Source organism: Lynx canadensis, chromosome E1 (genome assembly GCF_007474595.2).
Source record: "Lynx canadensis isolate LIC74 chromosome E1, mLynCan4.pri.v2, whole genome shotgun sequence".
Taxonomy (NCBI): domain Eukaryota; kingdom Metazoa; phylum Chordata; class Mammalia; order Carnivora; family Felidae; genus Lynx; species Lynx canadensis.
Window position 1 is genome coordinate 16,181,081 of NC_044316.2, and position 25,486 is coordinate 16,206,566.

The 25,486-nt window shown below is 38.9% G+C and overlaps 1 protein-coding gene across 1 annotated transcript in view; it reads left to right on the forward strand.

Annotated features, from left to right (window-relative positions):
- BLMH (bleomycin hydrolase) overlaps positions 1-23,302 on the forward strand; it is a 45,684-nt gene extending 22,382 nt beyond the window's left edge. The window contains exons 7-12 of the mRNA XM_030295148.2: positions 1,883-2,038; positions 2,930-3,088; positions 3,202-3,269; positions 4,616-4,733; positions 7,467-7,536; positions 22,343-23,302. Coding sequence (XP_030151008.1) covers positions 1,883-2,038; positions 2,930-3,088; positions 3,202-3,269; positions 4,616-4,733; positions 7,467-7,536; positions 22,343-22,494 — 723 coding nt within the window. The 3' untranslated portion in view covers positions 22,495-23,302. The remainder of the gene's footprint in view (positions 1-1,882; positions 2,039-2,929; positions 3,089-3,201; positions 3,270-4,615; positions 4,734-7,466; positions 7,537-22,342) is intronic.
- Positions 23,303-25,486: the final 2,184 nt, after the last annotated feature.

Genomic DNA, 25,486 nt, shown 5'->3' on the forward strand with positions numbered 1-25,486 from the left:
AAGAAAATATGCTATATGATTCCATTTATATGAAGTTAGAGAACAGGCAAAATTAATCAATGGTTATATAAGTCAAAATGGTACTTACCGTGGGGGAGGTGTGGGTTATTGATTGCCAAGGGACTGGGGAACTTTTGAAGCCCCGAAAATGTTCTGTGTATTGATATAAATGGTAGTTACATTGGTATGTGTGTATGTAAAAAGTTGAATAGAGCTATATATTTCAGATTAGTGTACTTTATATACTTACTGAATATATGTTATGTCTCAGTAAAAAAAGTGAGAATAGTAAATAAGGTCATGGAATTTAGATTTGTTGTGGGAGGTAATAGGGAAGCATTATGAAATCTTCAACAGGGAAATGACTTGAAGAAACTAATGTTTCTAAAATTACTCATCCTCTAATGATGTGGAGAATAGAACAGTGTTCAGATCAGCTATTATATCTAGATCAGATATAGTGCTACATGCTATGCTGTAGGAGAGACCAAATATCCATGACCTGGTCCTTATCCTTAAGAAGTTTATGGTCTTTTGAGGAGACAAATTATATGAAACCGAGAAAGTTACAGTGTTAAATGCTTGATTCGTGGTGGTATGGAAACAGCACTGAAATCAGATCTGAATGCAAATCCTAATTCTGCCATTTATTAGTTTTCTGTTAGTTTTCCCTTGAAGTTTTCCCTTATTAGTTTTCCCTTGAGTATTGGTTTCTCTATTTGTAAAATGGAAATAACATACTACTTTTGTTTAGAAGATTTAGAGATGTGGTATTCAAAGACTATAGTACAGCATGACATTCAGTAAATGTTCCCTTTTCTTAAACCCTGTACCCATAGAGCTTTTTTTTTTAAAAAAAAAAAAAAAAAACAAAACAATGTATGACCTTAGTTCAGACCATGGTTCTGGCATTTATTGGCTATGTGACCTTAAGTAGATCTTAATTTCTTCGAGTCTCAATCTCTTGGGGGGAAAAAAAAGAGAGAGGGGAAATTATACCTTGAGAGAGTGTTATGAGAATTAACAAAGCCTAGCAGATACCTAGTATCTAGCATAAAATAGGCACATTCAATAAATATTCATTTCTCTGGAATGTAATGGAGTATACAAACGTGTAGTACAAAGAATGCAGATAATAACTGATGAAATTGGATCAGGGTGGTAACTGTGGGGTAGAGATTATGTTATATTTTTAAAAAGATATAGCAAATTTGATAGAGCAGACCTTATATAAGATATTTCTTTATGCTTCTATTTTTGTCTTTTTATAAGATGAAAATAATGCAAAATATATCCTTGGATTATAATGATAACTTGAAAGGTGTGACATCATTAGAAAATATGTTAGGGTCTCGTGACCCCAAAAATGGTACCTTCCACTAGAAGGTACCATTATTTTTGTTCTAATAATACTTTTAATAGGCATTATCATCCAAGCTCCAACTGAAAAGTTAATGCCTTTTCTGTTAGTGGAGATCCCTGTCATAATCAATGGAGAACCTAGATGCCTAAAGGGAAGGAAATCCATTTATAAAATACATCATTATTTGTCACTTAAAATATAATCACCAGAGTAGCAACCCAGATCTTATTGGGTATCAGTGGTGAGCGGTTTCTTGGCTAAAGAAATATAATTTGCAGGGAAAATCCTAAGCACTAACTATTAACATTTCAGAATTGTATTGTTCAGAGTGTTTATGAACTCACAAGTTGAATGATCTCAAGTCCTAGACATCAGCCTTCAAATTTTTGGAAGTACTAGATTTCCTGTGAAACTTCAGGCTTGAATAAGCTGCTGATTTCTTGTGTTTCCCAAGCTTGAAGAAAATGACGAGGTAACACTTTTCCCTAGCCATTGCTCATTTGTCCTCCTTTCTTCCAGATATTCCGAGTGGTGTGCATTTGTTTGGGTAATCCACCAGAGACATTTACCTGGGAGTATCGAGACAAAGATAAAAATTATCAGAAGATTGGCCCCATAACACCGTTGGAGTTTTACAGGGAACATGTCAAGCCACTCTTCAATATGGAAAATAAGGTTGGAGACAGGCACTGGCAGCCACTGGCTGTTTACTTTCAGATACCTGTTGACTACAGGGAAGGGCATAAGATTCTTGGGTTAACATGCGATCATCAAACAAGACACTAAACACACTTTTTTCCCCCTTCCTCTGACATATTTTATGTACTTAATTATAAAGTCGATCATCTCAGGATCTGTCACCTTTCCTCAGTGCTCCTCTTCAGAGACTTTTCTAACTTTAGGCCAGCAGTCAGTTTAACTCGCACATGCTTCCATGATTTGGGCCCAGAATCAATCTCAAGTGCAAGACCATAAAAGGAGATTAGGTGTTTCTCACTGTGGGTTCAGAGCACCTCTGTACTGTGGGCTCATTAGGAACCCTCTTGTGGAAGGGAGCACTGTCCTCTCCTAGTTTTTTCTGCTCTCTTCATGTCTTCTCCACCAATTTAGCAAGATGACCAGAGCCTCTTACTTTGTTGGTATCTTGACCCTCTTATAAGCAAATGACATTATCAGTGGAATCCCAGCTTGGTTGCTGTATTGCCAGGAGTTGAGCTTGTCTTGTAACTTGAGAGCAAGGATCTTGTAGAGATGTCATCTCTATCTTGCCTTGATACTCCATGCATACAGTTCTTCAGAATTAGTTTTGGGGCAATTCTTGCCAGTAGGAAAAACAAGTAGATGTAGCTCCCAAAGGGTGTCCCCAACTGGATTCTGCAAGAATCTCTCTCACATGACTCATTTTTTGTTTCTTTGTTATTTAACAAGGTATTTGTAATGTTTTTTTCTTGTAGGCAGAGGTGATGAGTTTGATGCCCACATATGAACTTAGAGGAGAGGTGTGTGTGTGTCTTGTTTCACATTCCTGGTTTTATGTTCTAATCAATGTGGTATTGATCTCAATAGATTTGTTTAGTGAATGACCCTCGGCCCCAGCACAAGTACAACAGAGTTTACACAGTGGACTACTTAAGCAATATGGTTGGCGGGAGAAAAACTCTATATAACAACCAGCCCATTGACTTCTTGAAGAAGATGGTTGCAGCCTCCATCAAAGATGGAGAGGTTGGTGTTGTTTCTGTGTCTTCCACATGGGGGTTAAAACCTCCGCTTGTTTGGTGTATTAGGAAAATAGGATTTATGTTGACTTTCTTTTTTTCCTCTTTCTCCATTTCTAGGCTGTGTGGTTCGGCTGCGATGTTGGAAAACACTTCAGTGGCAAGCTGGGCCTCAGTGACATGAACGTGTGAGTACAAGAAATTTAAAATAAAAAATCCTTTGTGGGTTGTTGCTATTGGAGTGTACTCTTGGTACGAAATGACTCAGCTGAGGTTCACCGAAAGATTAAGGGTCAAGGGTGGATCTCTCTCTTTCCATCTTGTAGAGTTTGAGGACTCATAGCAGAACCTCCACGTACATACATGCTCTAACCTGGGAAGTCAAGATCATACTTCATACTAAGTTGAAATTGTTGCATGTTCCTGAAAAGCCATCCTATATGAGAAAAGCATTTTTAAAAATAGTTGCTCTGTAAGTCTGCTCAGTGCATTTAAGATGTAATGAAAGGTTTTTTAGATTTCTTATTCGCTATTTCATCCTTAACTACTTCTATTTGATGCCTTATGTATTTTGTCTTTATGACAACTAGGACTAATTTCCATGTATGCTTTAAAGCATTTTCCTGGTTGTTTATGACAGTGAAGATTCATTTGCTAACTAAATCATACAAAATTCCTTGACTATTATAAAATACACCCCTTTATGCTTTCTTATTGTTACTTATAAAAAGTTGAGAAATTAGCTGACAGTTAACAACAGAGGAAAGAAATCTGCTAAAAGAGAGAATTCATGTTTTTTTTTTTTAACTTTGACAATATTCTTCAATATTTTTGACATTGTTTATTTAAATTTCACCATCAACAGTGATCTAAATGAATTCAGAAACTGAATGAATTCAGCTCAGAAGAGATCTTTTTTATTTTTTTAAGTTACTTCAAAAGTTTGTTTTTTTGTTTCTTCTTGGTGGGGAGGGGCTCCTGGGTGGCTCAGTCGGTTGAGCATCTGACTTATGCTCAGGTTCATGATCTCCTGGTTTGTGGGTTTGAGCCCCGCATCTGGCTCTCTGCTGTCAGCGCTGAGCCCACTTCGGATCCTCTGACTCCCTCTCTCTCTGCCCCTCCCCTGCTCGCACTCTCTCAAAAATAAACACTTAAAAAAAAAAAAAAAAAGGCTTTTTTACAGTTTTTCTTGCCAAAATGACCATTACAAACTCATCTTGTCAGCTTTTTGATATGGGGAATGTTTATATCAACATATTGAAGTAATATGTTTAATTACTTCATATTTTAATATCAGCATATTGAAGTAATATGTTTAGTTACTTCATATTTTTCTCAGCACTCTTGTGACACATAGAGAATGGAATCCCCTCGAGAGACTAAATTCTGCATGTGTATTCTCTGAAATGCTACAGCCCATATTTATTTGGAACTGTTGAGCCCCTTCAGTTTCTTCTATATTCCTTTAAATCCCGAAGCTGGTTTTCCCCCTTGATTGTACTGTCTTTAATCTGTACTACCATTCTTTTTACAGCTATGATCATGAGTTAGTGTTTGGTGTCTCCTTGAAGAACATGAATAAAGCTGAGAGGTTGACTTTTGGTGAGTCACTTATGACCCACGCCATGACCTTCACTGCTGTCTCAGAAAAGGTATGACCCTCAGCATGCCTACTGCAGTGTTTGCACAGATGGACCTACATTCTCTTGTAGACTGTTATCCAAGAGAGCTTCATTCATGTGATTTCTGTTAAAAGTTAACTTCCAAGTAAAACATTGTACTCGCGTCACTTGGGGTTTGGCTGCCTGCTCAGAGGTAATAAAAATAGGAACTTTCCATGAGGAGCAGAATTTGGGTCAAAGAGAGTAGGGAAGGAACAGCTTTTTTGTGACTTTGGAAGTTCTTAGTGTGAAGAGAAATCAGCAAGAGAACCTGGGGGAGAAGATAGCTTCTATTTATAAGGAATTAACTTATAAATAAAATAACTTCTATTTATAAGGAATTAAATTATGTTCATATCTTGATGACTTATGTTTTTAGACTTACCTTCTTTTCATTTGTCATTCAGATTCTTCTGCAGTAAAATTTCAGGAACAGTAATTTGAGGATTTTGTGCCCATTACTGGATTTATGCACAGCTATTCAGGAAAATGTAAATATAAAGTATTTAGAATTTCCTATGAAATACTGTGAAAAGTAGTGTCACTATTTCTAGGACACAGTGTTGGAAACAGTAACTGAAATTTTATCTTTCACGAATAAGCTCACCCATTTCTAGGCTGTAAAGTGTATATTTTACCCCTGTGCTAGTGATCAAAGGAAAAAAAGGCTTCAAACTACTTTAATTCTTTACCATCATAGCAGAAATGTTCTTTTTGTAGCCAAATCACTGGAAAGTCACAGAATAACTACCTTGACATTAGAAGCAAAACATTAGAAGGAACTTTTCATAAAATACTATAAAAAATAGGATGAAATACAAAATTAAATAAAATACTAAAATACTTAGAATAAAACATTGAGTTGTTCATATTTGTATGTTTGGACTGCTATATTGTAAAATTTAGTGGATTTATAACTAAAGGTGGATTTAGTGAAGCTCCTTAAATTAAATTTTTAAATTTTTTAGAGGATTATTAAAGGACAAAAATAAATGAAAAAGCCTGTAATTTCCAGGAGAGGTTCAGCTTTTTATCATTTTCCATCTGTGTGATATTCCTGTTTTTCAGAACTAAGAATCATACATACTTACTCAGAAATAAAAATCATACATACTATGTCATTTTCTGTGGAACTTCCATTCTTTGATTGGTATGGTTTATTAAGATGTCATTTTTTCCTCAGGGAAATGGAGCCACTTTATGTGCTAATAGTATAAAGCAGAATTTATATTATCATAACTGAAATTTTATATTGCGATTTCTCTCTTCCCTCCAATTTGGGGTTTGACTGCCAAAACTAGTTTGCACTGCATTTGAACGGTTATACAAAAGTAAGCGCTAGTAGCTACACTCTGGGATATTCTTTCTTGTTGCTGATTTCTTGGAATCCCTATGAGGGAGGTCCAGGTATTATTCTATATTTGTAGATGGCATAGAGAACAGCTGTATGTAGGCCATGCAGGAATTCATTGGCAAAGGAAAGGAGAGGAAACATTTGCAGACTCATTGTAATAAATGACCCTAGGTAATACAGATTCTAACAGATCTAATACAGATATTTAAAAGGAAAATAAATATATTCTACAGTGAGGGGGGTAGAAAACCAGAACACACATCTAATAGGCGAGCCCCAGAATGTAGAGTTTAATTATGTGGTTTTGAAGGTACCTAGGGCTGCGATGCAGGGGTAGTACAGATAAGGGTGTTTGAAACTTGTTGATTTGATTTTTGGCTATTTCTGAGACTGGAAATTACTGAGATCTAAGAAAACTGCCAAGAGTAGAGTCAAATCCCATGTAGCTGAGACTCATGCAGTTATATGCAAGTGGGAGTTGACAGATGAAATCATTAGGAGATAATGCAGTAGCCAACTCTTCTTCTCATGCTACAAAGATTTAAGTTGTTTTGACATCAGCAAATGCCCTGGGTAAACATAAAAGAATAAAGTCTTTTCCCAAATGGAGCCTTCCTCTTATCCCTTTCTGTGTCACTATAGTAAAGGTTATAAATGAAGGTTATCATGATAAGTGTCATTGTTCCTTTAAGAAGATTATAATTGAGTTTATTTTATTAATGAAGATAGAGGAGGGAGAACGGTAGAACCATCTGGATTTTGTTTTATGAAAATAGTCCTTTTGCTTTGCCATTCAATCTGTATTGTATTAAATTCAATACTTGTGTAACTGAATCAATAAAAGTGCACATTTGGAGAGTATCATTACTTGGTTCCCCTAAGGAGAAAATTAGGCTGTATGATGAGAATGTATTTGTTTTCTTTTTAAAACTCTGACTAGGTCTTAGAATCATTTCTATAATCAATATAGTGGGAAGCCTTTTCAAAGAATGCTAATTGATTAAAAGCAAGGGTCCCCGTCTTCAGATGGTATTCACCACTTTTAGTAATTTAATATTTTATATTTTCAGCCAAGGAGCATTTTATTATGCTTATTTTTAGTATAGACTACAGTGTAATGGAGAAAATAGTATTTATTAGAGTTATTGCGTTTTTACCTCGAGAGTTAAACCCCATTTCTATTAGAGTATCCCTTTAGTTATAGTAGAGAATATTTGGCCCTCGTCATGTAGATCATGGCTGTATAGAGAAGGCTGTTTCTTCTAAGTGGCTGAAGAAGAGCTAAAATTATGTGACACCTCAGCAGGAGGGATCTAGTTTCAGACCATACACTGTTATCCACTTTTTTTTTTTTTTTTTTTTTTTTGCAGGATGATCAGGATGGTACATTTGTGAAATGGAGAGTGGAGAATTCATGGGGTGAAGATCATGGCCACAAAGGTGAGCTTAATCTGATAATACTAACTCGGGGTTGACTGGAGTCGGTGCTACTCTGCCTCCTAAGACATATGAGTAAAAAGCTGCACTAGTGTGGAGTATTTTTCAGTAATTAGTCTATTAGCTAGATTATTCTATGGAAAATCTAAGGATCTGGTGTGCCCCCACGATCCCTGTGACCAGCATGGTGTGCCAGAACCCGCAGTTTATCTCTGACACCAATATGTGCTAGCATTCATTCTAAACCATGCTGACCCTTCTAGATCTTGTACCAGAATCACTTGACCAATGACCAAATGCTATTTGGTGTATTTTCACCTACTGCGCTCTCTAGAAAGTTAAAGCCTTCTGAGTGGGAGAATAGGATTGGCAAGAAACTTTAGGCATTTATTGGGGAGTCCTTGGAAGTCCAAAGAGCAGAGGAGCGCTCTGGTAACCGTTTAGAACTGCTCTATTCTGACAAATCAAAACCCAGGCAGAAGTCATAGGGACATTATAGTAATTAGGCTAAAAGCTAACAGGTAATAGGTAATATGAGTTGGAGAAAAATAAATAGATATATAAGCAATGTGAAGAAAATAAAAATTTCTAATAGTGATATCAGCCAGAGATCACCATTGACTAACAGTTTAGGGTATATCCTTGCAAATTTTTGAGACCATATATTTCAAGACAGTTTTTCATAGTAGATCAAAGCCTTCTAAGGTGTTTTTATGCTTTAATTTTTAGGGTTTCAAACCCAAAGTGGCAACCACCATAGAGTATTGTACGTGTGTGCTGGTGGCATTTTGTAGCCACTCTTTCCCACAGCACATATTCTTTTAAAAAAAAAATTTTTTTTTTTAACGTTTATTTATTTTTGAGACAGAGACAGAGCATGAACAGGGGAGGGGCAGAGAGAGAGGGAGACACAGAATCAGAAGCAGGCTCCAGGCTCTGAGCCATCAGCCCAGAGCCCGACGCGGGGCTCGAACTCATGGACCGCGAGATCGTGACCTGGGCTGAAGTCGGACGTCTAACCGACTGAGCCACCCAGGCGCCCCCCACAGCCCATATTCTTAACATTAGTCAGTGGATTCTGGTTAGGAAAAACACCATAACCACAGCTTACTAGACCAGTTAGGAGACTGAGAAGAAGTAGGTAGGAAATCCAGTAGATACCCAAACACTTAGAATCAAACTTCAGCATACATCCCACCAATCAGGAATCAGCCGGAAACATCCTTATTGAAAAAGAAAATAGAGATCTCAGCAGCTCTTTGCCTGTTGCCTCCCTGTATGTTTAGATAGTGATTTCCCAGCTATGTTTTTCAGAGCCGTAGGATTTCCAAGGGTAAAAGATGGAGAAGAAAGGGTGTGGAGGCTTGGAAGTGAGTAGATGGGGCGTCATTTATATTTGCAAACTACTGTCTTAGAAGAGTCTGTTAACCTGAGTTTTAAACTTGAGTGTGCTGTGATTCAGCAGCATGGGCCCATACATGACAGCCAAAACCTGGAAGCCATTTAATTTGCCATTCCAAGTCTTTTCATCTCCCCGTGATAGGATCATTGGTAGATTTTGACTAACCATCCCCAGGATCTGCTGTGAAACTCAGCAGCTCGGTGTTTATATGTAAACAAATACCAGGGCTGTTAGTGCAGTTCATCATCAGATAGTTGCATATCTCCCTGCTGTTATTCTGTGATTGTGGGCACGTATTAATTAAATTAACTGGTGTGAAGTAAAGTATAATATATTTCAATGTTTATTTTTGAGAGAGAGAGAGAGAGCATGCACATTAGAGGAGGGGCAGAGAGAGAGGGAGACAGAATCCCAAGCAGTCTCCATACCATCAGCATCAGCGCAGAGCCCAATGCGGAGCTCAAACCCATGAACCGCAAGATCATGACCTGAGCCGAAATCAAAAATTAGACGCTTACCTGACTGAGCCACCTGGGTACCCCCCCCCCAAGTGCAGCATATTTTAAAATTGGTGATTCCTTATATGATGAATTTTGTTTTAAGACAAATACACATAGGGATCAGGTGGAGAGGAGTAGAAACCTTAACAAACCTAGCAGAAAGTAACGGACACTCATAATTCAGTTACATCTGCAAATTGGTAGTAGTTAAGAAATGGATGCAGAGGAATAGCTTGTCTTAATTTGGAAGGATTTGATATTTGTAACATTTTACAACATAAGATACTGCTTCAGATGGACCTCTGTAGCTTCTGTTTCATTTTTGGTCTAATTTGGTCCCTTGTAATTGGGCTTGTGTCCATAATGGTTAGTGTCTAGGAAGTGGACTAAAGTTATGGTTTGTTTAGATGAGCCTGGACCTGTTGGCTTGCTTCTGTGATGTTTTTCCATCTGTCACAGTCACTCAATTTATAGATAGTAGTGTTTTTTGTTGGTCTCAGCCTGTCCATAGCCGGTGTCGTGGCTTGACCGCCCTTGTGGTTTTTACTATGATTACAGGATACCCTTAAGTGGTAACCATCAGGAAACTTTGAAAAAGTAAAAGTTTATTGCTTACAGAACCTGGAAATTACACAGCTCACGTGGGGCCAGACATTGAGGTCACAGGTAGACAGAGAGCATGCACATACCTGAGGTTCTGCTTTAAATAGAATTGAGGATGGGAAACTAGGGTTTTGCAGCCTCACTGTTTATTGGTGAATTTAAAACATAAGAGCAGGAACTTAAAGCGTGGGAAGAGAAGAAGCAAGTGGCCTAAATGGTCAGTTATTGAAATCAACTAGGATTTCTAAAACAAAGGAGCCTCAGTTGGGGGAGGTGGCCTGGCTCTTTCTCTAGTCATGTGGCTGACAATGTGTTCATTTGAGATAAACATCTTGGCAGTGGATGCCATTGCAGTCAAAGCCTAAGTCAGGCCCTTGCATTACAAAACAACAACAACAACAACAACAACAACAACAAACCTCTCAGGGTTTACACTACATGGTAGTATCCATTTAAGAGAGAATAAACACATAAAGTCAGACAAGTGCTCTTTTTGTGTAGTGTGAGTTATTGCCTTTATTTGGACCTAAATACTCTTAAAGAGGATTCTGGGCCACTATTATTTTTTTCCCATTCAACTATACCTCTTTACTTACTCAATAAAAGTTTTATTTTTGCTAACTTATTCCATTATGTTGAGAGAACTGAGGTCTTGATCCTTGTGATCTGCCTGTAATCCTTGGTGAAATCTTCAGCTATCTAGTTAAGATTAAACTAACTTTTTTGTTGTTGTTCTTGAATAACTAAAATGCCTGAGATTATGCAGAGCAAAGCATTTCAGTGGAGAACTAAAAGCTAAGAAATTGAGGAGTGGGGAATAAGGAATAGTTCATTCAAAGCCAAAATAAATAAATTATTTTCATGTGTTTCTTAGTGATGTTCTTTTTTACTTAACAGGAAGGAAGGAAAGAAAACATAAATCTAATTTCATTAGCATACTTGGCCTGACCTTAGGAGAGTGTGTGTAGTATGTTGTTATGCTGGCAATATGTGTTTACCCCAGTGAGGCCCTCCTGTCTGGCATCCTGGTGGGCATTGGTTGGCATGTGCGAAGCAGAAGCTCTGTTTGTGCTCCCTCTGGAGACATGACAGCCTTAAACAGCAATGCTGGGATTTTGTTTCTGTAGATAACATTGTTAACAGTTTGTTACTATTCTCTTTGGGATTTCTGCCTGTTAAGATGGATGGTTTCTGAAAAAGCAGTGTTGATAATACAAGCCAGATGTAAACAGAGCAGAGATACTTAGGCATGTTGCCCTTGCCCTCTCCTCAGTCCTGGCTTTGGTCTTCCCCATCCGTCCTGTTTCCCCAAGTGAACAAAAGTACTTTCTGACCACAAGAGATATAAAAAGAGAAATTCATTCTTGTCTTACTGGGCCCATTGGGTTACTTCATGTTGGTGAATTCCAGTATTCTTAGTCAGCTGGACTGAAAATTGGATGCATATCTAACATGTTGTATTACCAACAAGGCTTTCTTTTTGCACCTGCTTCTTAAAATACTTAGCTGTGTGTTTTGTACGTTTATGGATCGAATCAGAAAAGGGGGGGGGGGCGTGCCTAGCTGGCTCAGTCAGTAGAGCATGTGACTCTTGATCTTAAGGTTGTGAGTTCAAGCCCCACGTTGAGTGTAGCGTTTACTTAAAAAAATTAAAATCTTAAAAAAAAAAAAAGAAATGAATTTCACAACTGGATAAGGGAACAGACCTTGGGACTTGTTACACTGCCTACCATTTGGAGAAGTTGGTAGACTTATTAGAGTAAAATGGTTTGTAAAGTATTTAAGAATTTAAAATAGAGGAAATAACCTTTGGTGTTTCTCTTAGTCAGAAAATCACTTGAAAAGAGGACACTCTTCAAGCCAAAATAACCTGCAGGTCATCTAGATAATAAGTGATAGAACCAGAATTATACCCAGAAAGTCTGACACTAGAGCCAGTTTTCTTAACCACTGAACTCTACTTCCTCTCAGTTTCTCTGTTCTTGTAGCTTCTATTCCACTCATGGAATAACAGAACAACAGAACAATTCATGATCTTTGGTGATTGGAAACTAGTGGTTGAGGGAACATATAAAACTATAAAGGATTGGAGACATCGTGTAAATGGCTGATGCCGGGAAACTGGGCTCCTAGAGCACCATTTATGGCTGGGAATGTGAATAATAAGGGAGCGGCGTGGGGTATCTTGTGAAGTTTTATGTTCAAATTTAGCACGTTGTGAGTTGAGCAAGTAAAAAACTATGTAAATATCCCAAATTTCCCAGAGTTATTTTGCCCATGCTGCTTTATAATGTGTTTGTTTGTTTGTTTTTCTTATTTTTTTATCATGGATAATTTTAAGCACATATAAACAGAATAGTACTAAGGAACTTCCATGTGCCCATCACCCAGCTTCAATAATTATTGGCATTCTGTCATGCATATAACAAGGTGTTTCTGATCATCAATAAATCGAATTCTTGGATGTTCCTCCTAATGAACCAGTCTTATTATGGAACTTTACTTCTCCAATGCATTCACTTAGTCATGAGATGGTATTCTAGTTTTAAAATCTGATACAGCAGAGCTCTGAACATGGAGTTGTCATAACATAGTTCTTATTTAGTTTCTCAATATATTAAATAACACAGTCTTTAAGTGAGGGTAGGGAGAATATTATTTTCATCCTGCAGTGGTCACTGAAAGAAAATATTTCTTTTAAAAATTTTGTCTCTCCTCGGGCGCCTGGGTGGCTCAGTCGGTTAAGCGTCTGACTTTGGCTCAGGTCATAATCTCAGTTTGTGGGTTTGAGCCCCTCATTGGGCTCTGTGCTGACAGCTCGGAGCCTGGAGCCTGCTTTGGATTCTGGTTCTCCCCCTCTCTCTGCCCCTCCCATGCTCATGCTCTGTCTCTCTCTGTCTCTCAATAATAAATAAACGTTAAAAAAAATTTTTTTTTAAATTTTGTCTCTCCTAGTTTTCACTTTGAACCAAGATTAGTTTTTCATTTTTCAAATTCCTGTTGTGCCTTTCAGATACATGAACATTTGAATTTGTTTTTAACCTATATTCTTCATCTTTTCTTACAAGTAGCCTCTCTCTCTGTTCCTGATTTCATTTTAATGGAATTTTCAGACTTTCTCCTAAAAGAGAGTCTCTTGGTGATTTCAATTAAAGAGACTTCGGCATATTAGAGATTACTCTAGAAAGAAATTTATGTGGCTGATTCAGATTATATCTGGACTTCTCCTACTTCCGGAAAACAGCCTCACCAGCCAAACTATCCCATATGATTTTGGAGACAGTATGTCCAAAGCTAGGCAAAAAAAAAGTCCTCATATCCTTCATCTAATATCATATTGTGGAACCAGGAGAGACAGTGACTACTTTCTTGATTGTAGATCCTGGAAAGTAATTTAAGTCCTTACGGTTTCACATTCCTCTATCAGTAACATGTAATTTCTGTTTCCTTATGATGTCCTACAGTTTGTATATACCCATCAAATGAAATAATGTATGAAAGCATTTTTCAAACTGTATGCTATTACATAACTCTGAAGAGTTTAATGGGTATTCTGTATTTCTGTCAGAGGTACTCAGTATATATAGCTCATAGCATCTTGCTTCATAAGAATTCAAAATTTGCTGATGCGTTTGTATTTATTTTTCCTCCTGGTATCAAGGTAGAGTAACTCAGGATAGGAGTATGGGTGATTATGCCCACGTTTTATGTGAAAAAACTGAAACTTGTTGAGAGGCTTTGATTTACTTGGATTGCACTGTGTCAGAGATAGAATTCGGACTCAGATTTCTTAGTTTGACAGAGGCAGCTTCCCTAAAAATGTTTATTACCTATAAAAGGTAACCTGTTATTTGCAGACCTATTTGAAATTCAGTTTTGTATTTCTGGCACAAGTAATGTAAATTATAGACAATATTGAGCTGAATATACTGAAATGAGAAAATTATATGAGCTAAAAACAGAGGCTTCTGACTTTCTGGAAGGGGGCAAGATACAAATTTGTTATTGCACTGCAGGGTTTTCATGTCTCTTCTAGCTTGGGAAAAGTGCTGCTGTTACCAAGTATCAGAGTTCTTTCAAAGGGACTTCTCATCCTCTATCTTTATTAACCAAAGAGGCTGCATGACTTGGGCTAAAAAATAGTACATGTGAGTGAGTGAAACAAAGGAAGCTTGTGATCTCGGATCGACCGCTGCTTCCTTATCAAAGTGTATGACTAAGAAGGGCTACCGTTTGTTAGAGGGGACAAACTATGGGACAGTGGCTCCTCTTGACCTGTAACCAGGCGTAAGTTTCAGGGACAAATATCCTCATATTCATCGTAGAGTTTTGTGCCATGTGTTTGCTTTCTACTGTTTTCACCTGATCGTCTCCCAGGTGTATTTGCATTAGTTTCAGAAGGATAAAGGTGAAGCACAGAACCCAGCGCCAGACCGCCCAGGTCCTGGCAGTCCCACCTATTGGCGGTATAACCTTGGTCATGGTATTTATCCTACCTAAGCCTTATGCTTCTCATCTATAAAGTGGGGATAATAACCATACCTACCTCGGGTTGTCGCGACAACTGTACCAGGCATATAAGAAGTGTTCGGAATATTAGCTGTCATTGTGACTGTCGCTAGTATTACCTATGGACAAATGAAGGCAGAACAAGAAGAAGGCCCCTTAAACTTTCTCTTCTAGAGGAGAGCTGTTTAACCTGCCCTCGCTTCCAGTTTCAGACCTCTTAAGAATTCAGGACTGTAGTGCAACCATCGTGCTACATCACCAGTTTACCGGATGAGTAACTCATCTTGTGGGCTTAGTTTCGTGAGAGAAAGCAGTGGAGGTGAATAAACCTAGTGCTGTGGAAAAACCATTAGCAGGAGCATCACCTCACATTTATTGATGGGGTGCAGGGAACCGTGCGCAGACCACGGTGGAGTGAATGTCTGGCCCACCAAGGAATTTATACTTCTTCATCAGGGATGCAGGAAGGGGATTTGAAGAGGGCCATGATGTGACAGAAGCGGCACTCATGGTGTGCTCCTCAGACTGTAAGATATAGGATAAGTAGACCCAGAAAAGGAAAAGGAGATGATTTCTCCAAGAGGGGCAGATGACGGAGAAATGGGAACTGGGGAGGGCCCCCACAAAGGGGAGACAGGAGGAAGACACTGAAGCTGAGGTGGGTGAGGGGTTAGCAAGGAGTCAAGGGACTAGATGGCATCCGGGAGAACATGGTGGTAAATCGTGCTGCGGCAGAGCAGTCAGAAGATGCGTCCAGGGAAAAGGCGTTTAGGCAGGTTTTGGAAACTGTACGAGGGATGGGGATGCTGTTCTGTCACATCAGCAGGACTAATCCCTTCAAATGCTAGGTGCAGTGAGAGGGCAGGATTGAAGCTGGGACGGTTGAGGTTGTAAATCTTGCCGCACATGTAGTTTTTAATTATAGGGATGAAGTGCAGCTTACTATAGGGGTAAACTGTAAGGTAGCTGGTGAGTGACTGAACTGTGAAGGCTCCTTAGTGAGTCTTCAAGGGTGAGTGGAGTCTGAAGAAAGGTGTTAGGGTTGCGACTTTTTTTGGAAAGGAAGTGGGAGGCCAGCCAGAGAAAGGGTAGCTGAGGAGGGGTCTTGGCATGTGGAGCGTGCTTCAGCACATCTGAGGAATGAGGCCAAGAAATAGTGTGAGCTTTCGAGATTGAAAAGCAAGCTTTGCCTGAAACAGGAGTCATGATAGTTTTGGGGTCAGAGAGAAGTCATTGAGTTTCAGTGAGAAAATAGACCCTTGGATGACACCTAAATCTGTACTTGCCTCTCCTGTCCATCGTTCAAGATCTGGCAGAATTGTGTGTGCTCTCAGGCTCGCCTGGGTCGTGCTCACGGGTCCAGGAAAAGGAGAAATCAGACTGGTTGGTACATTGCCATTTCTCCTCAGCCCTGAGGTAGACAGGCTTCTTCTGGACTCCTTAGCAGAGGACACTTCTTCAGTAGCCTGTGCTTCTGCTATAACTAAATTTGGTTGTGATTTGATGGTTTAAAGAAACACAACCCACAAGCCAAAACAGCCCTCTTTCCCTACCGTATCTTTCACTCTGTAAGTTCTCTAGCTTTTGTTTCTGGAAAGGAAAAAAAAAAAAAAAAGCCACAGGTAATACCAAGCTATAAGAGTATCCTTTCTCTTATCAGTGAAAGGTTCAGGAAATTGAATAGTCAAACTCACCGTATAGCCAAACTTTTGTGTTAACTCTGGAAGGAAAAGAAGCCTCTTCTCATATCAGTGTCCAATGTTTGTCTCATAAATGGCACTTGCGGTTCCCTTTCTTTCTCTCTCTCTCTCTCTCTTTTGTTTTTGAAACATCCACCCCAACCTGTTCTCTGTCTTCTCAATGCATGCCCTTGGAACACGTGGCATCTCTGATTTAAAGATACAAAATACCTTATAAGCAAACCTCACAAAAACTGGGCACATGACTGCTGATGTGGAATGTGTGAGCAGGTGAAGTTCAGTTGCCTGAACTAGATTACGTGCTGTTATTTATTGCCTAAGCCATAACTACCTAGCCTCTGAGCACTCTCTAGAAGGAAGCTGAACCTCATGGAAAAGACTCTGAATTTGAAGACGGAGGTTTGAATGCGGGCTTTACTTACTGGCTACACGACTTTAGACAATTCATACCAACCCATCCTGCCTTGTAGCATTGTTGTAGGATTAAAATCAAAACAAGGGCAGTGGATGTGAAACTGCATTGTGAAGTGAAGCTTCCTACAGATTTATGCATATGCCTTTGTTTTGTTTTGCTTTTGAAAGTGTAATTCTTTTGGCAAATGATAAAATCACATTGTTCCAAAATCAAATTACCAGAAAGCATATAAAGAGAAGGCTTTTTTCCCATTTCTGTCCCTCTCCACTCCCTTCCCCTTCCCTTCTTTCAGGTTACCATTTCTGTTAGTTTCGTTGTATGTTTGCAGTGTGGTTTAGTGCAGCAGAGGTAACACGCCGTATTACCCTGCTCTGCCTCTTCCTCTCACTCCTCTAAACAGCATGTCTTGGAGGCATTTCATATCAGTATGTTTCCATATCGAGACAGCTTCATTATTTTCCATTGTCTGAATGTACCATAGTTTATTCAATCAGTTCCCTTACTAACGGAACTTGGGGTACTTCCAGTTTTTTTGCTATTACAAACAGTATTGCAGTGAGTTAGTATATGCACAATGCTTAGAGCAGTGCTTGGCATATAGTAAGTGCTAAAAAAGTATTAGTTATTGTGCATAAATACATACTATGTTCATGCAAGTATTGTGTGTCTGTGGGATAAAGTCCCAGAAATGGCATTAGTGAAGGCGGTGAATGCATTTGAAATTTGTCTAGATATTGCCAAATTCCATTTCAAGGGATTGTGTCATTTTGCACATTTGCAGCACACTCAATAGAAATGTAAGGTATTACAACGGCTTTATACGGTGGGTACCCAACAAAAGTGGTTGACAGATTATCACCATTTAATTATCTGTTGAAATTGTATATGTTCCTAATTTGAGACTAGACTGTGCCAAGGCCTTAGTGAGTGGTGGGTTTTCATTTAGACTATGCTTACAATGTTTTCTTACCATTCATCGTTCTTTTTTTCTCTTATTTTTTATTGTAATAGTAGAAAAATGTTTATTAAGCATAGCACCAAAGCTAGAAATCATAAAGGAAAAGATTAATAAATTTGATTTCATGAAAATAAAAAGTTTTTGTTGACTAGAAAGCATCCTAGACTAAATTAGAGTGAAAATTATATGATAGGAAAAAATGTATGCCACCATTATAATATATAAATATATAGTGTGTTATTACTGATCACTATGAAAAAGGCAAACACACCAGGTGAGATAGGCAGAGGTGCCAGACAGGCACTTTACAAAAGAAAACTGTAAATAGCAAGCAAACACACATAGGAAAATTAAATAATTAAGGATGTGTACAAAGATTTAGTTGCAAAAATATTTATAGCAATGTTGTTTCTAAGCATGAAAACACAATCCAGACTTCAACAGTAGGGGATTGATCATAATTGGTTTACTCATACAAATTCAGCGCTTAAAAATTATGGTGTAGATAGATGTATTTTTTTTTTAATCAATATGGAAAGAGATGCATTGGAAAACAGCTTGTGTGCTACTTTGTAATAAAAGAGTGTGTATGATGTCTCATTTTATTAAATGTATAGAGTCTACCGCAGTAACTATCAAAGGCTATATGTAAAACGTGGACAGGGCTTATCCCAAGGTGGTGGGATTGTAGGCTGTTTTTAAATTTATTCTCTTCTGCTCCTCATCCACCTCTTCCTCTTCCTCCTTGTGTTGTTCCTCCTCCTCCCATGCTTCCAAAATCTGTTCTAATATGCGTTAATTATTTGGGTAATCTTTAGTATTTGAAGTCAAAAACCAATATAAGAATTCAGAAATTTTGATAGGAAAATCACCTACCCTGTTGTATAAAATTATCATTTTGTTATTTTTTGTAAGTTTTTTTCACCTGTGTATCTGGATTTGTAACATGGTTGTAATTATATAGGGTATATCATTTTTAATATACTTTACTTTTATCACTTAAATATTTCCCATGTTGCTACATAGCCTTTGCAACTTCATTTTAAATGACTGGCTATGTTCCATGAAGCTGTTTCTCACTATTTATTAGGAAGTTGGAAATAGAACAATGCCAGTGAGGTTTTGCTTTCCTTTCTCAGAGGCTTTCTTCAACCTTGCATTATCACCATCAGGTGAAAGATTGGCAGTGATTTAATGAGGCCTTGACAGTCCAGCCTCCTTAGGTCCATGCTGCCAGACACATCCATCAGAGCAGAACAGAAACTTGATTTTGTCACATTCTTTTCAAAAATAGCTCTAAAAAACCCACCCCATGTTAACCACAAATCATTTGTTCGTGAGGTGAAGTACCTCGTAGACCAAAGACAGCACAAGATAGAAAATTGACCTAATCATGAATGATGGTGTATTTATCCCCTTAATCAAGTCTGAGAGGTTAAATGTTAGATTTCTGGTAGAATTTCAGAAAACTGTTTTCTCAGGTAAAGATCTTCTTTCCCTTAAACTAACCTATTCACACCTCTTCTGTTTCTGAGTGAATCTGGCCTAATCCGTCTAGAGCTGTATCAACAGACACCGTTTTTCTCTTTACAGACCAACACTACCCTTTTTCTTAACAAATACAGAAACATTGCCAGTTTTTTTGAGGGACTAACTTATTTTATTTCTTTCTCACTGCATATAAACAACCACTTTAAAGTTTAAGCAAAATTTAATTTCACCTTCGTTCCTAAAGCTGACTTTATCTATTTACCTGTTTCCCAAAATATAACCTTGGGATCCTTGTTGCAGATTTTTCTGTTCCGTTTTCCCTGGGGAACGCCTGTTCTAGTTGCTGAAGTGCTTAAGGGCTAGAAGCTGCAACTTTGTTCAAGTCAAAATGGCCACTTTAAACCTGCCTGAATGGGTACTTTGCTGCTTCCTTACACAGCACTCACTTGGGTTTCAGACATACTGATCCTAATCTCAAACTCCCAAGACACACAGTATACAACAGTTAGAGCAGCCCCAAGTTCATTATCTACTCAGGGTGCAATTACTTGGAGGCCACCTAGACTGTGAGGTTTTTGTAGGCCCCCAGAGAATTCATATCCTGAAGAGAGAGACTAATCAGGCAGGTCCTAAAAGGGTGGATTGCAATTGATAGGAGTTTTAATTTGTGAGGACTTAATCTGATCTGCTTTTGGAACAAGATAGTGTAGATGTACTTATTGTCCATTTTCTCTGTGCATTCTTTGAAGACTCATTTGATTGTGTGATGATAGTATTGTCATAAGGACACAGAACTTTATTACATGAATCTGCCCCTGTCCTTCACCTGCCTCACTGTCCAGAGCTATGCTAGGGATTGATTTAGCCTGCATTATGTGGGGGCGGGAGGATGACTGATGTCTCAAATGGTGTGGTATTCAGTAGTCTGGTCTCCATGTCCACTGAAAACTCCTTTTGGGGAGGGCAGATGATGAATTTCTCAGGAAGCAGTTACTTAGTATGCAGCAAGTACTGGCCCTTCAGCTGACCAAGTTGAGAGTTGATGTCAGTTGATAGAACTATCTATCCGTTGATAGAACTTACTGGCAGTGGTGCAGGTGACAGTAAGGGCCAGGTCCTTGACTGGCTGACGCAAGCAAAGCAGGGCCTTTGGAGAATATAATTAAGACAGAAACCAGAAACAGCACAGGCTACAGCGTTTGTCTGTGTTCCCCTCTCCTGTCTCCCCTGCCGAGAAGAAGAGAGCCGGATCAGGAGGCTTACATCCACGGACAAAGATGTGTTCCCTCACGTGACTTGGAAGGAGCCCTTGGGCACTTCTCTGGGGTGTTTTCTTATGAGAACAGATACCCTGTGCCACATCAGAGCGAGCTGTCTTTGGCTTCTGTCAGAGGTGAAGAGGAGAATTGGGCGCAGGGTGACCTCACCAAAATAGTTGTGGTTTTATGTCAGATAATGTCCTCTGTTGCACCATTTAGCTTACCTTCGTGTTGCATTTTAATTACTTAAATCAGTGTGGCATTTAGAGCAGCAGTTGTCAAAGTTGTCAACCTCCCTTTGAGGGAGGTTGCAGGGTCTTCCCTTCTCCAGCAGCCTATCTGTATAAGGCCAGATTTTACTTTTCTCTACTTCAGCCAGAACAACAGATTGCAGACAGAAGCAGATACAAGAATTCGTCTGTCTTCCATGAAGCCAGACATTAAATTGTAAAACAAAACCACTTTTCTAACTGAAGTTTAGTTTGTTTTGGAGAATATAATTATTTTTTCCTAAAAATATGTTATTTACATTCATGTTTTTTGATTCTTATGAATTAGTATTTTTAACTTAAGGTTTTAATTTCAAATACGGTAGGTATCAGTAGGTATTACCCACATAAACAACTTTTCATGGTCCTCAGTAATTTTAAGAGAATATATACAGTTTGTGTCCAGGGCTGAGAAGTTTGATAACTGCCACACCAGAGGACCGCCTTGAGAGAAATACCTACATCTGCTTTACTTCTCTTGGTTCTTTGTAGTGAGAAGGGATACAGCATATAGATTTGCACAAACACTTTGAGAGAAAAATGGCTCAAGTGTCTGGTATAGAACAGGTGCCGTGGGAAGATGGGCGATGGTGATGATAGTGATGATGACAAAGATGATCGCTAGTCCCTGTGAGTCCTTGCATGGGAGGAGCAGGACCCCTGTGTATATTCACAGTTCTGTGCTCTCTGCTCTCTCCTTGGCTGATTCTTGTTTCAAATACACACACTGTAGTCTCTCGCTTTAATTTTGCTCTTTATATTATCAGTGACTCAAGTGAAGCAGTTTTCCTGCTGTTTAAGTGTGTTGGAATACGTTCCTGAAGGGGAATTTGCTTCATTCTAGTGGAGCCCAAGATATGGGTTAATCTTCCCAATGGGAAAGGGCAGATTTCTAAGATGGCTGGATAGCTGATGACGCCATGTTTTCTCTCAGCTGAGCTCCCCGCCTGGGTGCCGGTACAGCTGTGCTGGTCTCCAGTCCGCTCACTGGAGGTCCAGAAACGCTTGGGCCTTCCTGAGGAAGAGAGGTCAGGATGCTGTCTCAGTCTTCCAGTTCTACCTGATCTCACATCAGATTTCCCACGAGGCCAACAAAGACTGTTATCATTTGACCTATACAGTATCATCTGCTAAAGGGGGCTCCTGGGAATGACGACATGGCCCCCTCGGGTCTCCTCTCAGCTCTCCAGCTTAGCTAGTTGTAGGAATTTACAGTAGCGAGAAAGGTAGGAGAACAGCCAGTGATGGTGAGAAGGTAGGTAAGAATGGACCCTGTGTGCTTGCCCTTCTGACCCTAGATGGAGATTAATCCCTGTGGTGTGGCTGTATGAACAAGAAGCGTTTCCACCTATCTTTCAGGGTCATGCTCTCTTTAGCCCTGACGGCCTGGGCAATGGAACAGCATGGGATCTGGTAACAGTCTTAGGTTTAAGGCCCAGGTCTGAACCTCACCTGTGTGACTGGGACATGTCACTTAGTTACTCTGAGCCCCAGTTTTCTAACTGATAAAACTATAGCCTTGCCTGGCTTATCTGCTTCACAGAATAGTTAGTAAGACTTAGATTAAGTGAGGTTATAGATTAGAAAGCTGAAAAACATGTGCAAATACTAGTTTTGTAGCAAACTTCTTTATAGTGCCTGTGGGGTTTCTGCTCTTTTCCCCTTGCCCTCTGGATTCATGAGGCTTTTGTTCTTTTCTCCAGGTTACCTGTGCATGACAGATGAATGGTTCTCTGAATATGTCTACGAAGTGGTTGTGGACAGGAAGCATGTCCCTGAAGAGGTGCTAGCTGTGTTAGAGCAGGAACCCATTGTCCTGCCAGCGTGGGACCCCATGGGGGCTTTGGCGAAGTGATGCTGCCTGCAGCTCTTTCCTCCTCCCATGGGACCTGAAGTGACTACAAAGGACAGACCCAGGGACTGAAGCCAAAGTTACACGGGTTCCCACAGGACACAGTCAGATACTTGGATTGCTCTTCCAGGAACCTCTTGGAGAAGTGTGCTTTATGATGAAACAAAATATTCTTAAAGGGAAAGATCAGGTCACACTATGTACTCTCTTCATCTCCAACAGCTCAGGATCTCTTAGCATTTTAATCAGATGTAATTGTGTGTCTTAAGTCTGTCAAAAAGGTTTGGTTTAGTGTCTGTTTTAATAAGACAGGAGAGGATGAGCAATTGTAGAATATGGAGAGAAAATGGACCTGATGCTCCGTGTTTCTAGAGTAGAGTTGGGGGAGGGTTGTCCTAAGATTTGAGCTTTCAAACTGCATGCTGCCTGACAGTATCACTGTCCCTCCTAGATGGCAGTCACTGAATTCAGGTTTTTTCAAGGTAATTTTATATGCCTCTAATAGCCCAGGAATGGGAGGTTGATCAGATCTGACATGATTCCTTCCTGTTGTTTGGAACTGTGGGGGGGGGCGGCACAGCTCTACTCAAGTCAGGGTTAAGTAGAGGCTTAGAGAAAAAGAGGAGTGTGAAAACAGCCAAAACCATATCATGATCTGAATTCTAATCATTAAGGGGAGCTTGGCCAAATGGCTTACCTTCTGCCTCTGGAATTGGGAGTTGGGTGGGCAGGAAAAAGTGATACCATTCTTTCTGACAACTAGATGGTGCTGAGAAGCTTTTGAATAAAACACTTTGCTAAATGAGAGTAAGTGGCTTATTTGATCTAAGAGTTTCTTTAGCAACAAAGGAAAGCAGCCAGGTGACCCATGTTCTTCAAAATAGAAAACAGCAAGATAGTTCAGGGCTTCCCTTCTTCAGCTTCTGTATGGAATAGATGATCCTTCCCAGTCTACGCTGATCCTCACTGGCTTCTGCTAGGTCCAGCCTCGGAATTGGCTGAAGACTATGTATTTCACTGAGACTGGACATCCCTTTCACTGAAAGCAAAAAGTGTAGCATCCTAATCAACATTTCCATCAGTGCCTGAGCCCCCTGCCTTTCTGACTTTCTAAGAATCTTCTCGGTCCTAGCAGGGGATGTTGTCTGTCACAGTACTTTCCAAGATAACATTAGATAAAGGCTCAAGTTTGAATCAAAATGTTTATAATATTCTAGTATTCCTGTTCCAAGCAAGATAAATAAATCCATTTCTAGACACATCATGGCAAAACCCTAGAACAGATCTTAAAAGCATCCAGGAACACTGATTACCTCCCTCCAAAGAAAAGACAATTAGATTGACAACTAACTTCTCATCAGCAACTATATAAGCAAGAAGAAAGAGAAATATTTCTTCAAGGTGCTATGAGAAGTTAACTGTGAGCCTAGAATTCTATACTCCATGAAACTGTCTTCCAAAGATGAAATAAAATACATTTTCAGTCAAAAACTTGCCCAAGGAGAAGGAAAGTGTTCCAGTATGAAAGATCTGAAGTATGATAAATATGTGCATCATCTAAACAAAAAGTACGTGTAGGTAAGTCTAATAGGGTTCAGAGAAAGACAAAACTAAAATACATGAAAGCAGATAATTGTAATTAGGGAGGTGATTGGACTAAACATATTCTTTATATCATTCAGGTAGAAAATAAGTATATTGATTAACTTTAGACTTTGATATGTTAATAACCTATCCTAGATTTCTAGATATGTATATCTATTTTTAGTTATATAAAACATATAAAAATATCTGTATCTAGATGTATAAAATGTTTATCTAAATTTATATATCTTTTTAATGTTTATATTTATTTTTGAGACAGACAAAGCATGAGTGGGGGAGGGGCAGAGAGAGAGGGAGACACAGAATCCGAAGCAGGCTCCAGGCTCCGAGCTGTCAGCATAGAGCCTGACGCGGGGCTCGAACTCATCAACCACAAGATCATGACCAGAGCCGAAGTCGGATGCTTAACCGACTGAGCCACCCAGGTGCCCCTCTAAATTTATATATCTTATATACCTATTTAATATATCTATATTTCTACATTACTACTAAAAAATAAGCAGGATATAGTTTCTAAGCAAGAATATAATCAATCCATAAAGAGACAACATGGTGAGAGAAAAAAAATGCAGGACCAAGAAAGTGTCCAAAATAAGAGATAAATCTAAATGTGTCAATAATTATATATAAATGTGTTAAATGTCCCAGAAAAAAGACACTGTCAAACTGGAGTTTTAAAAAAATAATTCAGCCATAAGCTGATTATAAGAGACATCAGCAACCCTGGGATATAAGAAAGGATAGGAAAGATATATCAGGCAGATACTAACCAGAATAAATCTGGTGTGGCTATACTAATAATTACCAAATTAGGGCTACTCTGAGTAACCAGACTGATTCCAGAGTATGTTATTCACAGCCTCCCTGGAGTTGTACAACACGATGGCCCTGGAAGTAGGCTTTAAAACAAAAAGCATTACTAGAGATAGAGTCACTACATAATTATATGTTTACTTGATTCTCTGGAAAAATATGAAGATTCTAAATTATAAATTAGTATGTACCTAATAACATAACCTCAAAAAATATAAAGCAAAAACATACCTATATGGAAAAATAAGCCAGTATTATAATGGAAGATTTTAATTGTTGATAGGTCAAGTAACCAAAAACTCAAGTGAAAGGTTTAAGCGTTTAGTAAGGTTGGTGTAATGGACATCTATTTAGAACACTGCATCGAATAACTGCCCATTCTTTTTGAGCACACATGGAACTTTTTCAAAAATTAACTATACGCTGGAAAGTAGAGTCAACCTCACCAAATTTCCAAGCAGTTAAGTTAGAAACTAAAGAGATAACTAGAAGGTTCCTATATGTTTAGAAATTAGCTCCTAGGTCCAAGAAGAAATCATAAAGGAAATTTAACCTAAACAATGATAAATACTGCATA